Source organism: Opisthocomus hoazin, chromosome 2 (genome assembly GCF_030867145.1).
Source record: "Opisthocomus hoazin isolate bOpiHoa1 chromosome 2, bOpiHoa1.hap1, whole genome shotgun sequence".
Classification (NCBI taxonomy): Eukaryota; Metazoa; Chordata; class Aves; order Opisthocomiformes; family Opisthocomidae; genus Opisthocomus; species Opisthocomus hoazin.
The window spans coordinates 105,294,713-105,310,650 of NC_134415.1; the positions used below are offsets into that span (position 1 = coordinate 105,294,713).

At 41.1% G+C, this 15,938-nt stretch overlaps 2 protein-coding genes across 7 annotated transcripts in view; one reads left to right on the forward strand and one right to left on the reverse strand.

Annotated features, from left to right (window-relative positions):
- MCPH1 (microcephalin 1) overlaps positions 1-15,938 on the reverse strand; it is a 132,730-nt gene that overhangs the window by 32,897 nt on the left and 83,895 nt on the right. The window lies entirely within an intron of this gene.
- The window catches only part of ANGPT2 (angiopoietin 2), a 46,210-nt gene continuing 31,386 nt past the window's right edge, over positions 1,115-15,938 (forward strand). For all 4 annotated transcript variants that reach the window (XM_075414712.1, XM_009939718.2, XM_075414711.1 and 1 more), the window contains exon 1: positions 1,115-1,417. In XM_075414712.1, the coding sequence (XP_075270827.1) occupies positions 1,130-1,417 (288 nt within the window). In that variant the 5' untranslated portion in view covers positions 1,115-1,129. The remainder of the gene's footprint in view (positions 1,418-15,938) is intronic.

Consider the following 15,938-nt stretch of genomic DNA (forward strand, 5'->3'; position numbering starts at 1 on the left):
GGGAAGATGGGAGTGGGAAGTAGGGGGAAGCTCCTTTTCACTCCTACGCGTACATTCCCACTGCTGGCTGTGTTAGCGTTTCCCTCACCTTTCGGGTGGGCACGGAGCTGGGCCAGCGGCAGCCGGCGGGGCAGCGGCCGTGCAGCCCGGTGCCTGCCCCGCTGCCGCCGGGTCGCTGCTCCCGGCCTGGCCCAGCTGATGCGGGACTCGTAACCCTGCCGAACGCCAGCGCTTCCCAAGTTCAACATTGCACACTGACCAAAAAAAAAGCGTTAAAGAAAGGAAAGCTTGGAAGCTCTCTAGCTCTGGAAGGACGCGCCTACAGACAAGTGTTCGCCTCAGAGAAGCGCACAAGGTCTGCTCAGCTGAAAACTTTTAATGAAAACCCCTCTCTTGTTCTCTCTGCGAGGACGTGCCCAGGCCTGCTGCTGCGCGCTGGGGACAGCGTCTTTCTCCGACATTACGCCAGGCGCCAAACACAAGCGAAGTGACATCTCGGCTCCGCACACTTCAGAAACAAAAAAAAAAACCCAGACCAACCAAGATCCTGTCAGGAGAACGGAGGAGCCGAGGAGCTCCGTGTCCGCAGCTGATCGCCGCCGGCACCGGCTGCCCCGTCTGGGAGAAGCCTCACCCGGCGCCGCGCCGCGCGGACCCGCGGGGCTCGCGCCGCTGCCGGCTCCTCCCCGGGGCTTCCCCTCGCCCCCTCCCCCCCCCCCCCCCGGCGCGGGCGGGCTGTGGCGCGGGCGGGAGGGAGGGGCGGCCCCGCTCCGCGTGCCTGCCCGCTCCGACCAACTTATCATATAAGGGAAGGAGCGCGGGCGGCGCGGGTACCAGGGCCGGGAGGTGCTGAGGCGGGCGCGGAGGAGGAGGAAGCAGCGCGGCGGGCAGGCAGGCAGACAGACAGGCAGGGGACCGCTGTTGCTTCCCGCGTCTGACAGCTCGGGGCACGGCGGCGGGGAGGAGGAGGAGGAGGAGGCAGCGGTACGTCTGCCGTCGGGACGGCGGAGCGGCGCGGCCCTCGGCCCGGCGGCACATGGCAGCGGGGCGCCCGGCCTGGGCGCAGGGCAGCTAGTTCCGCGCTCCCGCGGCCCCGCTCTCGGCTGGCCGGGCGGCCGCCGGCGTTAAGATGCGGCCGGCCGTCTGCTTCCTCCTGGGCTGCGGCGCGCTGCTGGCGGCGGGCGGCGGCTCCCCGGGCGAGGGCGCGGAGGCGGCGGGCGGGCGGCAGTACCGGGTGCAGCACGGCGCCTGCAGCTACACCTTCCTGCTGCCCGAGGCGGACGGCTGCCGGCCGGCGGCGGCGGCGCGCGCGCCCGACGGCGTGCAGAGGGACGCGCCCGCCGACCACGACGGCTCCGTGCGGAGGCTGCGGCTGCTGGAGAGCGTGATGGAGAACAACACGCAGTGGCTCATGAAGGTAAGGGCCTCTGCGCCGGGAGGCTCGCCCGCGGCCTCCCGCCACCTGCTGCCGGGTGCCCGGGGAGGTGGCGGAGTCACCATCCCCGGAGGCGGTCAAAAAACGCGCGGAGGTGGCACTTCAGGGCACGGTTTAGCAGGCGTAGTGGTGGTGGGTGGATGGTTGGACTCCACGGCCTTACAGGTCCTTCCCAACCTATGATTCCATGATTCTATTTCGTCGTGTTTTGGGTTTTTTTTTGTTTGTTTTCTTTCCTTCTGGCATTCTCTCAATTCCCCCCAAAACGCATTGTCTAAACTAAACTTCTGAATTGCCTTTCAATCAAAAAAGAGTTGCGCCGGAGCCTGAAGATGTGCTTTGAGTGGCTGGGACAGGGAACCGTGCCGTGCTGCGGAGCTCCCGCTCGGACGTTTGCCCAGAGGTCCGAGCTGCTCGGGCAGATCGTGGTTACAGCCGCGGGCGGGCTGCGAGCCTGTCGGAAACTCCAGCCGCTAATTCATAATCAGCTGACAAGGGCTGTTTTATCCCCGTCTAAAGAATACGGAATGTACCTTCATCCCAGGCATGCTTGAAAAATGTTGTTTGAAACGTGGTTTCAAAGCCTGTGTGCAGAAATTAGGACGTGAAGCCCCGCTGATAAAGAACTGTAATTCCGCACGTCTGACTGGTGGTGAAATTAGCCCAGTGAAGTGACAGAATTTCAGGAAAGTTCATTAGCGGATATCCTTTGCATCCTGTAACGTTTCCACTCAAATACACAATATTAAAGGGAAAAATGTCCTGGGGAAAGGTGTTGCAGATGCCACACAGCTTCCTTTAATGCCAGTCCATTGCAGCTAAGGGAAAATTACATGTTTATTGCCAAAGTGGCAACATTTGTAAAATCATACCTGAAACAGCAGAAAAAAAATGTATACAGTATATATTCTTAGCATTATTGGAGAATAAACCTGATCACTATTCCACATTTTTATAGAAACTCATTTGATTCTAAATGCTATACAGTTCAATAGATTTTGATTTAATAAACCTTTATTTCACTGTGACCTGAAAAAGTGTGATAGCATAGTTGCAATTGCATAGTAAATTTACGAGTGTTTGTGTTTCGTACCAAGATGCCTATCTTCTAAGCAATAAATATTTTGAGGACTTATCTGAGCGGTTGACATAGTATCTCTAAAGAAGTGTTCCAGTGATGTCATAAGGGTTTTTTCATAAAGAAAGAAATATTTGTTGAGAATGGAGAGAATTTACAATTCTCTACAGTAAGCAGCCACTGCTTCCACGACTATAAAATAATTTTGCATTAGGGTTTGCTTCCTTCACCAGTTACAACCATCACCAAAGAAACCTGCTGGTGAATTTGTGTGTCTAAGAAACAGAAGTTACACTTCAAAGCAGAATATTTTCATCTACCTGCAAGTGAACCTTGAAGCTTAAATCCACCATGCATACACTTGAACGCTGCAATGTGGGACTCTAAATCTGTCTTTATGGGTTTAGGATGCTTAATTTAGACACCCAAATGATGTCAGTTCATTAGCTTTTGTTTTTTTAATCTCACAGGCAAACATACTTCCCTCCACATACTTACTTACCTTTCTAGTTATTAATTTACAATGCTTGCTATTGTAATGTTAAGACCAACATTAACAGCTGTGCAGTGCAATTTGAAAAACACACACAGTAAAACAGTCTGATCTACCCAGCTGCTGAGCAATTTCCTAACATCAGTAATAAAATCGCATACAAGACTCCAGTGCTAAATGCCACTTAAGTAGGCAAACACAGTATCGTAAGTGGCATCAGGTGAAAAGAAACCAGTAAGCAAATTCCAGCATCCTTATTTAGTAAAAACTATGCTTTTTCCTGCCAGTCCCTGGGAAATCAGTTACAAGAGGAATAGGGTAAGTGTATCTAACCCATTCTTTGGGGGATCAAAAGGCAGATTCTGTTTTACAAGACAGAGAAATGTTTCTTCTGTTTGAGCAAAGATTTCCAAATAAGATGCTTTAGAGTAGCCTGATTTTTTTTTTCCAGCCGTTTCACAGCTAAACATCCTGTAAAATAACTGCTGTTTGCCTTTTTCACTATTTTAACACCTGCTCTTTATGTCATCTGTTTTGTTCACAAAGAGACTCCAACAAAAGTAGCTTTTCCTCAGATTGGCTTTGCTAGAGACACCTGGGCTGCAAGTGAAGATGAAAAGCAAACAATAAACTTTAATCTGCTTACAGAATTTACTTGCTGTTTTTTTTTAAGGTCACTAGTACACAATCCTAGTTCTATATTTCAGCTTGCCAAAATACAATGCTAGATTAGTCAAGGCAGGGCAAAAAACGTTGTTCACTTAGTTTTTATATCGTATTGAAAGTGTAATCCAAGATTGGTTTTAAAAAATAACCCAACATTAACTTCTTAGCAATTGCACAAAAAACTGCACGAGGTTTGCTTTTTAAAAAAGTTTTAAAAAGTTACTGTTGCTCATTTAAGAGGCAGCACCTTATTTTGAAGTTCTGTGAAAAAAATATGTTACAAGCTTTTAGTGTGAATTAACCTTCAAAGGTTGTTCCTGAGGTACTGCACATCTCAAAATGTTTTTACACTCCTCTCCCCCTCCTGCCTTTAATTCATCAACTAAAGGAAACATTCTGTTTCTGAATGAACGCTGGGCTGTATGAATGGAACAGCATGGGAAGCGTGTGCTTCGTCTGGTTAATGGCCAAACACAATGGGAAGAAAACGAGTTACGTAGGTCCAGGTTCTTTTCTGACCTGCTCCTGCACAGGGAGAAGACGACTTTGTTCTACAATTGCTACAAATTGCTGCTTCACGAAAACACATTTTTTTTTTGGTCTGACTGTATTAATGCCTTGTGCCGCTACTATATGTACCACACATAAAACTGGAATGCCTTTTCAAAAGTAGATTATGTTTAAGCATTCAGATGACATATTAGAACAAAGCCCTATGCTGCCTAATCCAGTGTTAGCAGCAAGCCGGTAACCGATGCTGTAGAGCAAAGGCCAAAACCTTAGATCAACTGTGCAATAATATACCCGAAATGAACTTTCTTCTTTGACTTTCGCTACCTTGGCATCAATTTGTGTACTGAAGTGTAAGATTTATTTTTTTAATGGGCATGTGGGCAGGGAGAACAAATCTCTCAATAATAAGGTGTTCACATAATTTGAGAGGATAGCAGATTGGTATACAGCTGAGATACTAGACTGGAAATTTTAAATGTATATAAGTTGGCTATTATACTTGAGATTTTTTTTTAATATAAAAACAACATCAGGATTTCAGATATTCCTAGAAGACAGGCAGTTCCCATAAACTCCACAGTTAAACAAATCTCTGTCTGAATTAATAGCAGCTTTACCATTTGGTTCACAGCATTTCTACTCAAGGAACTGCATTTTTTTTCCAGGTATTACATTGAAATAACTCAATGCTGACTTGAATTTACTTCTCAGTGCATTAACTACATCTTATGACTCAGGAGATACGAGTCTGTTCAAAGGAACAGTGTAAAAGGAATGGGTCATACTTTCTTAGTCTTTCCTGTTACAAACATTTGAGAACAACGTATGATCAAATTAATTATAGCATATGGAATATAGGTAATTTACTTGTAGTTTATCAGAAAATCAAAAGACTAGAAAATAAAATGTCTGTGCCAGGAGTCAACATTTAAGCCAGAACTTCATCTTGAACCATCCCAGCAGACTGGGAGGGGGACACTTTGCTGATAGAGATGCAGTATCTTTGGATACTCTGAACGGAGATTCGTTTTTCCTTGCCATATTATCCTGGAAGCTAAAAACCCTTTGTCAATTTGAAATGTATTTCTTCTCCAAGCACAACAAATTCAGGTGTTTTAAGATGCATGGGAATGAACGCTATAATTTGTAATCAGTAATTACCAATGGAAGGTTTTAATTATTGTCGTACTGAACTTCCTATCTCAAATACGAAAAAATATTCTGACATGCCATCATTCCAGAACATCTGCACACAATGAACAAGGACATATATATTGTACAGTGTTGGATTCTGAAGTACGCAAGAGATGATTCTGACTGAATCAAGAGCTGCATTCCTTTCTTAAGTAATGCATCTGTTTTCACTTACTGTGAAAAGTGCTTGTTTCTGTCTATCAACTATGTATTTGCTAAGCAAAAGAGTACTGGCAGGACCCAAAAGAAAATGCTTTTTTACTTTCAGATTAGTATGTGTTATCGGATAAAGCTTCCACGCTACTTTAAACAATCTGGCTACGCAGTCTATTGTTACATCTCCTGTAGGTGAATTTCTCTGACAGAATTTGAAATGACGGTTTTGCATGTGTTTGAAAACTATGTTGTAAAGACTGTTTCTGCATCTGTTTGTGGGAAAATGCCAAGTTGGTGATACAGGTATGAAATTGTACAAAATCAAGAAAGAGGACTAGCGATTTTCTTGTACAGATCTACAAGACAAAATTGAAGTTGAGAGCTCACCTCCTTCAAGATCTTATCAGTAAAAAATGTGATTAATAGAGGCTTGTTTTACTGAACCAGTCTCTTCCTAGCACTCAGGATGTATTTTCATGTGCTTTGTTTGTTATTAATATGATAAAAAACTTATCATCTTTGACTGGTCCAAACAGCAAATTGGGAGACTTTCTCCATTAATTATTGACCTCAAGTGGGTTTTTTTCCTTCTTTTTTCTCTTTCTTCAAGTGCACGTATAGGAAATGAGCCTGGAGATGCTTGAGTTGACAGTTTCCAGTCTTTTCTGTTTGCATAGCCACTTTACATACAAAACTTAACAGCATAACCTTTAGAATATCTTAGAAACTTCTGCTGAGAGAGACTGAGGTTCAGAATGATGTTTCTTACACAGACAATTATCTTGTTACTGCTCCTTTTTTGTTGTTAATTATGAACAAATTCAATAACGTGCATCTCCCATAATTTACCAAGAGAGACAACAGATATCATTTGCTTGATTCCTGATCACAAGCTGTCACATATGTATTGCTTAGAACAGAATTTTGCCCAGAAGGTACAGATACCCATTTCTAACCTTCAAAATATGACACGTGGTATCTTCAGTGACTGTATTATACTGTCCTTTTCATACTACAGTATTTGTATTTTTGAAAACATGCCACATTATACAGTATTTGATTTACCATACTTCTTGCAGTAAACCAAGGCAGCTTAGTAAACCACTATTTATTTAACAACCTTTTACATACTTTAATGCAAGAAACTCCTGTTGCATCTGTTATTTCATGAGATTTCACATAGCTTTGGCTGAAAGCCAGGATGGGGGCAACATAAGACTGTCTTCCTCCATGATTACCATTATTGCAGGGCTAGACATGTAAAATGCTGCCAACTGACTTAGAAGACATAATCTCAGACCTTAGATTAGGGTCTGCAACAGAGAGGTGCCGCAGTTGGATTCTTCTCTGGAGCTTAGCAAACCCAGAGTTTTGTCAGATGACTCAGTCTGTCTTAATTAGCTCCCTAGAGTAAGTTCAGTCTGTCTGTTCAGTGTGGAAGAGAGAGGAATAGAGGAATGGAAAACTCAAAAATAAATCCTCCTTGAAGAGGCAGATCTATCAGCATTGCTGAAGACATTGCAAAAGCTAGCATGCTGCCTGGCCCTCATCCTGGCGTACTACTTTGGTGCTGAAGTTTGTAAGCCTCAGAATCGAGGGACAATAGGTAGAAAGTAGAAATGTGGACTAGGCTACAAATATGATATGAATATATAGATAAACATTATGCTTCCCACTTGTTAAAACAGCTTAGGTGCAAAAGTCAAACCGACACTGATGGCCTTTCCAAAGAGTTTGGTGTCTTCCCATTCCCACACTGACAGAATCATAGGATCACAGAATGGTTTGAGTTGGAAGTGACGTTCAAAGATCACCTCGTTCCAACCCCCTTGCCATGGGCAGGGACACCTTCCACCAGAGCAGGTTGCTCAAAGCCCCATCCAGCCTGGCCTTGAACACTGCCAGGGAGGGGGCAGTCACAGCTTCTCCGGGCAACCTCTTACAGTGCCTCACCACTGGTATTGTAAAAAATTTCTTCCTGGAACAGTAGATGCAAGTTATACCTCAGAGAAAAAGGGTTCTGGCATCTAGTTAGCTGTAAGATACTGATAGAAGCCTTAAGGATACCTGTACGGACAGCAGAAGGGAAGAGGGGAGAAGATGACTCTTGAATAAAATATATTCCATGTATGTACTGGTATATGAAACAAGGATGTCACACATAGAAGACATGTTGGCAGTCCAAATGCACCGTAGGAAATCTCTCTCTGATAGTAACAGCTAAACCACCGAGAAAATAATTTGTCAGTGGACCATAAATATCAATATAACATTCAAGAAAAGGAGAGTTTTTGTGGCACTGAGTAAGAAGTTTCAGAAATAAGACCAGATAATTTTATCTGCCATTTTATTCTTGAATTTCTCGGACTAACCAAATACAAATTACAGGTGAGAAACATACTAGGGACATCAAATAATGTCATAGGGCTGAGCATCTGGGGGAGAAAAAAAGGTGTGGCATAGTAATTTAATACTCAAATGCCTTACAGATATGGCACATTCCACAGTGGAACAAAAAATGCCAAATAACCTCACACACACAAAAAAAAAAAGTGAAAAAGTGCTTTACAACTGGAAATCCTGTGATCATTTAATTTCATTTCCTTTAACAGACATATCTCTAGGAAATGGGGCAGAGGAAAAAAGAATTGTATGTATTCTCTAATGAGAATAAATGAAATACTGTTTGGTGAACCTGATGTCTATTCCAAGTAAGTAAGCTCATAGGAAATGTTAAAGAATTCTTAAAGTTACAAAATCCAGATCAGTGTTTTGTATAAAGAAAAATCCCACACCTAAATAGTTCTGCAAACACTCACTGTGTCAGTTTTCAGGCTGCCTAGGAAAATACATTACTACTCCTTAAGTGCCTATTTTTTTTAATGCTTACTACATTCCAAATACTTACTGAAAATCCTATTAGTTTTTATCTGTTCGTGGAACAGGTTAACCCTAAAATTAAATGTTGTTTACAAAGCTCAGCAAATGTATCCTGCAATTTGTATGACTAGGAGATAGCTGTCTGTTTTCATTCCAACTTCCAGCACATTATGGCTTAGTCTGGACAAAGAGAGGGAAGCTATAGGAACTTTGCTCCTGTCTTTATACTGCCTATACGAAGCTTTATCAGTTTATCTAATGATCTTCCAGGAGCCTACTAAGGTCATTACAAGGTCTTACTGCTAAAAAGAGAAGGCTGATAGAATATGCAGCCTTCTCTTCATTGACTTCTCCCTCTGTTAGTAAAAGTATGGATGGAAATCGTATTCTTCACAGAGTTACATTATTCACAGAAGCTGTAAGGAGTGAAACATTTCCCTCTCTAGATGAGCGAATACTTCAGAATTCTTAGATGACAGCAACTTTCTTTCCAACTCAGCTGTCTCTAGAGATTCCTGGTAAACCCAAGTGGCATATAGTGTCCTAACTTTGCTCAAACTCCCTTTAACGCTGTAAGAAAAAAATTATCTTTTCAGTTTTGTGTTTGTATTCGGGTCTCAAGCATCGTGACTGAGCTTAAAAAAAAGGAAACTGTATAGGGTTCCTTTACCCTCTGGGGACAACATATACCAACTTTCTATCACTGATTTTGGTCAGGGATTAAAATCAGGGTGTTGTGGTAACACAGCTGAGAGCTTAACAGACTATTTTATTCAATAGCTAGCTACGACATCTTATTACTGAAGTTTCCAGAAGGGGGGAAAAGAAGCCTAGCTTGATACATTACAGCAATGTTAACAACTGTAATTCTGTAAGAGGCATTCAATGTTTTAGACTCTGTAGTACCATTTAATACTGTAGTTATAAAGAAATTGAAAATAGCTATGTGCATTTCAAAAGCTGTGCTAAAGCATACACGAGGACCAGAGTAATTCAGTATAAAGTCAAAACTAGCACATTAGAGCATTCTAGTGTGGTACAGCATAATCAATCACACAAATGTCATCATTTGAGCTACTTCAGAAGCAATGTTTTAGTATGGTCTTTGAGTGTAGTGTTTGTCAAAACAAAACACACTCGGCAAATGTTTGATCTGTAATTATCACTCCACTTAGAACTTTTTGACAGGGAGAAAAGCTAGAAGTTCTCATCTTTGGAGAAAGAAAAATTGTACCGATTTAAAAACGGTAGGATCTTCTTCAGATCTCTAGTATAAAAATGGCTGAGCAGTGTGTTAAGCCCTGTCCAAACAACAGCTTTTCAGACCTGTTCATTCTCACGCTGCAAGCATTAAGAGTCATTCACCTCATGTACTCACGATATCAGCTTCATCGCTATGCTTGCTTTTTGGGTCAGGCCTGCACCTGACGTGGGTGATCCTGGAAGGAAAAAGCCTCTTTTGTTCCATTCTGTCAGGGTGTGGGAATAGGGAGACACCCAGCTCAGTGGAAAGGACATTTCCTGGGCAATAGCCATAGCCCTTACCCCACCAGCAGCTCCCCTACATAGGACAGGACATCAGTGTAGCGGAGGCCTGCCTGTCATCGTACGACGTGATTTATAGTCTTACACTGACGTATATGAGGAGGCCGAGAGGTTTAATTGTGATAGCTGGCCCCCCAAAATAATTTTATTTTCCTTGAAAAAACTTGCAGAGATCATACTAAGACACTGCACACTTCCTTTAGATCCTTTCCTTTGAACTACAACATAACATTCTGTACAACAGTTTTCTTTTTGCAAGGTGTAACTACGCGCAAGGTTCAAACCCACAGTTCCAAAGTGAAATATAAACCAGCCCAGTTCCGAAGTGAAATATAAACCAGCCCTTTAAGGAGAGTGTGCCAGTCGGTCAAGAAGCAGTCGCCTCCTTTTTCCATGGCATTAGCTGTCAACTGACGATCTCAGCTGTGCAGAAAGTCAACATTCAAACATCAAAAAAGCTGCACATCAAGACTGAAATATATGTAGCAATGGAAAACACGCCTGCCATACTTTCCTATTGCATTAACAGATATCCTGTCCATTCAGATGTTCAATATTCAAGAAAATTCCCTGGTGAAGACTTAATGAAACAATTAAGTTTCCATGTTTTTGCTATGCTTTTCAGAAAGATTTTCTATAAACAGGGTAATTCAGCTGTTCAAAGGGAACACCGACTTCCGTTTTTTAAATACAACTTTAAAAATATGGATAAAGTAGGCAAAAGACAGCTTAAGTGAATGAGTAAAACCAGACAAAATCTTGTATTTTTCTGCTTCTAAGGAATTGAGTTAAATAAACCAAACTTCCTTGCGTGAGGTCTGAACTTTGACCATATTAACTATCCCTGTGTTTTTTGCTTATGTCAAACTTCCATTCTGATGCCAGATTTTTCTGTCAGATATAATGATTGCGTATAAAATAACAGTAAATTAAAAAACCCTGTTGTAATTGCTACTGGAGCCATACTGGGAATGTTTTCTGAAAACTACTCTGACGTGATGAAACAAAATTCAAATAACTAGAAGGTGAACCCCAAGACTAATAACCTAACCCTTAGAAAGAGTATAAACTGCAACAAATAAGAACAGTCTGACCCTGCTGAAATCTTGCCATGTACAAGCAAGGATTCTGATGACTACAGTTCACCAGCTACAGAAGAAAGTTTAAATATAGTTAGTAATACCCTATCTTTTTCCCCTGTCGTGTAAGTTTATTTGACTTTCATCTAGAGAAAACTTAACCATGTCCTGAGTTCAGCTTCTTTGTTATGGTAAACTTTATTATTTTAAAAAGGCTCTGAGGACAGCATACAAAAACCTAGCTCCACTCCGCTCTAGGCAAGCAGAAAAATTCCCACTGACTTTTTAGTGAAACTGAGATTTCATCTGATGTATCTAAAAACCTCACTTAACTCAAAAGATGAAACTTTTGTTTTTTAAACTATTTGAAGTTGGTAGTGGAATAAAACAGTAAACCAAGACATATGCTTTAAGGCTTGCTTCATGTGGACTGCCTCTAATGAGTAAGGATGCTATTGGAATAGAAAACAAAGCGATAATTTTAATCACAAGGAAATACACATTTTCCTTTTCTTGTCCCTCTCAAGTCCATGTGGAATAACATTTCCCAAGAGTCTCATCCAGTCAAGTCCTTCGCACTCACTATTCTCCTCAGTGAATTTCCTTCCAATTTCACAATGTTTTTTAACCCTCAAGCCAACCAGACAGTTCTTCCCTCGGCCAGCTTTAAGATCAGTTTTCCAGCCCCCTTTTGCAGCTCATTGCCTTTAAGAATTCCTATCCCTGACACATCCATTTTTAAAATTCTGCTCACACAGATTCAGTTCCTTTTTTTTTTTTTCCCCTCCCCTTCTTTGCCTGTGTTAAGACCATTCAGCTTCCTGGCTGTCCAGTCTGAACTCTCTTTTCTCTACGTCCCTTGTCATTCAGGATTCTCAGTTCTGGATTCTTTTGTTCTCATTGTTAAATTTCTTTGTAACCCTCATCTACATGCATGCTCTCCTGAGTATTAAGTCAGATAGCTTCTTTTTCTGGGTAGCTGCATGCGGTATCAATGACACTGTACTTTCTTCGATGCTAGATGTGGTTACTCATCTTGAGAGCAGAGTCTTGTATCCCAGGGAGTCTCTTTAAAGTGCATTTAAAAGCCTCCCTCTTCACTGGCCCATCACATCAGATCTTGACAGACAGGGACAGTTTCCTCCCATAAAATACCCATCCTATAGTGCCTGGCTTTGGTTCTCAGCCATTTTTGCTGAAATTTCCTCCTCTTCTGTGATAGTTAATGCCAATAGCTTCGTTTGTTTTGAGAGGATCTTGCTCCAGTTTCTGGTCTTTGTAGAAGGGCACCAACTGGCAGCTGCCTGGCTTCAGGCTCTCAGGAGCAGTGACTGGAGCTCAGCTCGAGAGGTGACTTTCCATCACTTTCCATCCCTGCCTGAGTGCTCAGGGGGGCACCAGGGACAAAGAAGAACTTTGGGAAGCAATGGATGGAAAGACTTTTCTTCTTGGTTCTGTTCCAGCAAACTAAACTGCCTGCTTTTAGATGGATAATCCTAGCTACTGATGCAAAAAAAAGTTGTTTTTTATCAGGATTACATAATCTAAAATATTTTTTTTTTCTGCATCACACACTGCATTTTGTTTCTGCAATATGCTGCCTGTATGTGCTGATCTTATGTCCAAATATTTGTGTTTGTTCACTCTTAATACAGTAGCTTCCTGTTTTATCTTTCAAGCATAGAATTCCTCAGAAGCTTTTGCTTTAAAGGCTCTTAACTGTGCTAATGGAACAGCAAAGGGAAATAAGTAAGTGGCATTAGAAAAGAACGTATCAAGATGCTCAGTTTTTTAACTAAGCAGAGGTGACCACCTGAGCTTCCCTTACTTAAGGCAGCACATAGTGCTTTCTGTAGTCACAGTCAAGTCCATTTTGGTTTTGGGGTCCTGTTTCCCCTGCCCAGTGTTTTTGAAACCTCAGGGAAGTTCTGTGACAGGTCTGGCAAGCCAGGAATTTTCAGACTGGTGATGAAAATATAGCAGCTTTTCAGACACACCATCTGCCCTGTTCGTCTAGCACATTAGCAATGGAAACAGTGGAGACAGAGATGCAGCATGTCTTGAAAAAAGCACCACAGCACTTAAGGAAGGAAATGACCCCCCCCTTTTTTTTTTCTTTTTGCAAATGTACAGGAAAATCAGTGCGTGAGTTCTTAGTAGAGAAATTCATTCCTTCAAAACTTAAATCAGCAGCTGACACGTGCATTGTCTCAGAGGCTTGAGCATTCAAAAATGGGCAGGTCTTCAGCTCAAATGACTGGTTCTCTCTTGGTAGCATCATCACTGAGGCTTCTTCGTCAAGAAAAAAAAAATCTTATAAAAGCTCCATAAACTATATTTAGAAGCCAGCATGTTGCAAAGTTTAAGAACTACTCAAAATGCTTTGTTTCCTTTATCTGTGACATAAAAAAAAAAATTTCTGATGATTTTTCATGCTGAAAGATGCTCTGTGAACACAGTTTTGAAGCAGGAGACACCCAGTTTTATAGCTTACAAAAGGGACTAATTGTGTTCCACAGCTTCCTAACTAGTTTGATCCTTGAACTCCGAATCATTCTTCCTTCTGGTTGGAAGTGGAATGCAAGATGACTGCTTCCCTAGAAAGCAATGCTGAGAATGAGCTGTGAATGCCTAGCTCTTTTTCACTTCCCCAATAACGTATTTTGAAAAGAGGAATTTGCTCCAGCACATCATGAGCTATTCTGTAAAATAGGCTGTCCTGTTGAAAGAGGAATTCATAGCAAAATTAACTTGATATTTTAAGTTGAGAGAAAAAAGATAAATGGTTTTATATTAAGAAAAATCTGTGCTAGACACGAATTCACTAAAAATTTTGTAAAGTTCATAAGGCTACATAGCCAATGTCCTTCACAAAAAATGTCTTAAGTACCCCGACCATCAGTTTTTATTTCAGCTGCCTGTTGCTCATTGTGATGGAAAAAACCATGCAAATAGGAAAGGATTACTTGAGATCTGGGATCTTAGCACGTATTTATTCAAATGTGGGCTTTTTAGGGCAGATTCTCATCTTTATACCAGTCTGGTAAAGTCCTGATTCACTGATGGTAGCATGCAAGTACAAAATACGACTGAATACATGTGGGCTTGTCTCCAAAAAGTTTGAATATTCAATTTTTGAAATTATAGCCCAATGCCATAACCTAGTATTTAAAAATCAAGTATCAATTAGCAGTATTTCTTATACTGTTCATAAATAAGAAATCCTAATTTTGAATGTTGGTGGCTTTTTGCACATAATGAGGAATATTTATGTCCACTTCAGTGAATGGCAGAAGCATCATTGGCTTCTTGTCTTCCTGGCTTCAGTGCTACTGAACTTCGGCAAAATGCCATTCATGACTCAGACTATTTATTTATTTATTCTTTATTTTTAGACTAATGGGAACTTTATGAATTCCTTCCCTGATTTCTAAGAGAAATACCACTTAGCTGTGGTGAAAAAAAAATGGTGATTCAGAATCTTAGATTACTGCCTTGATGAATATCCTTAACTTTTATTGAGAATGGTTAATCACCATATAATTGCATTTATTCTGAAGATACTGTTGTTAAATTTTGCTTTTAAATTATTACCTTACCTAAATAGAAGCCCAGACTATTAAAAGATTTGTCAAGGCTACTATTTAGTTTCTAATAACAATTGTTTTTTGAAATCCCAAGAATATTTTTCATTTGCAATTTTTATCTACATCTCTTAAAAAAGTGCACATCTGTGCACCATATAAAGTGTACGCATCATATACAGTATGAAGAACCTATGTCATCCTCCAAGTGACAAACCAGGTGAAAACGCATGCGCAGTTGGGGAAGTGGTAGCGTGGTATGACACATACAAAGCAAGCTCAGTGTCTGGCATTGTGGGCGCTCAAGTCTAAGACAGCCTTTGGGATAGTTTCAGCTCTCAAAGTCTCTTTCCTTTGCCTGTGCACTCTTTTGATTTTTCTAGGTCGTCATTTTCACTGTCACTTTTGTAGCTAGTTCAAAACATACAGCAGAAAGTATGATCATGCTGTAATACCTTTTAGTATTAGGAACCAGATACTTCCAGTCAAGAACCCAGAGTGAAAGTCATTCTTCATAAATACTTGTGCAGACAATGAAGGCATTTCATGCATTTCGTTTCATGTTATATTAATGAAATATTTGGGTTTTATTCAAGTAGGTTATTGCCAAGGAATGGGCAAATTTTTTCCTTCTACTAGGAAGTGTAAAAAAAAAGCATGTTATAAAAGCATAACAAACAGCTTCCTCTAAAGGAAATGTAATCAGACATGAGAATAAGTTGGTAGGCTTTCATTTAGTGCACAAGTGTCATTAACTGAACCATCTCCTGCATATAATTTACTTTAAAGTCTGTATTTACTATTTTAAGAGTTAGTATTTAAACCTTTAGTATTTTATTACACAATTTTAGCTTGAATATTTTCCAATAAATCACAGCTCACACTCAGCTAGTATTCATTTATGTTGTTACTTTCACCTTTTGTTTGCTGACAGGAAAGCGAGATAAGAGAAAAATCCTAGCGGGAGGTCTGGACAGGCAGACATGTTCGATGGGGCATGTAAGAAGCTAATAGCGTAGAGACATCTCAAGCATTCCCATATACATTCCCAAAAGATTTTTTTCCCTCCCTTGAGAAATAACACATAGTCCATTGGGATTTCCTGCCCCAGGAAAAGGAAAAAAAAAAAAAAGAAAGACGAAAAAAAGGCAATTTTAAATGTCTCTTTTCCAGACAGGATTGCTTTTTTCCTCTGTGGTGTACTAATTTTTTCCAGAAGTTACAAGCTCCTAAAATTGATAACTGACTTTCAGAAAACATAGAGAAATACTTTTTTTTTTTTATTAAAAGCTGATTTAAAATAGCATAAGGTCTG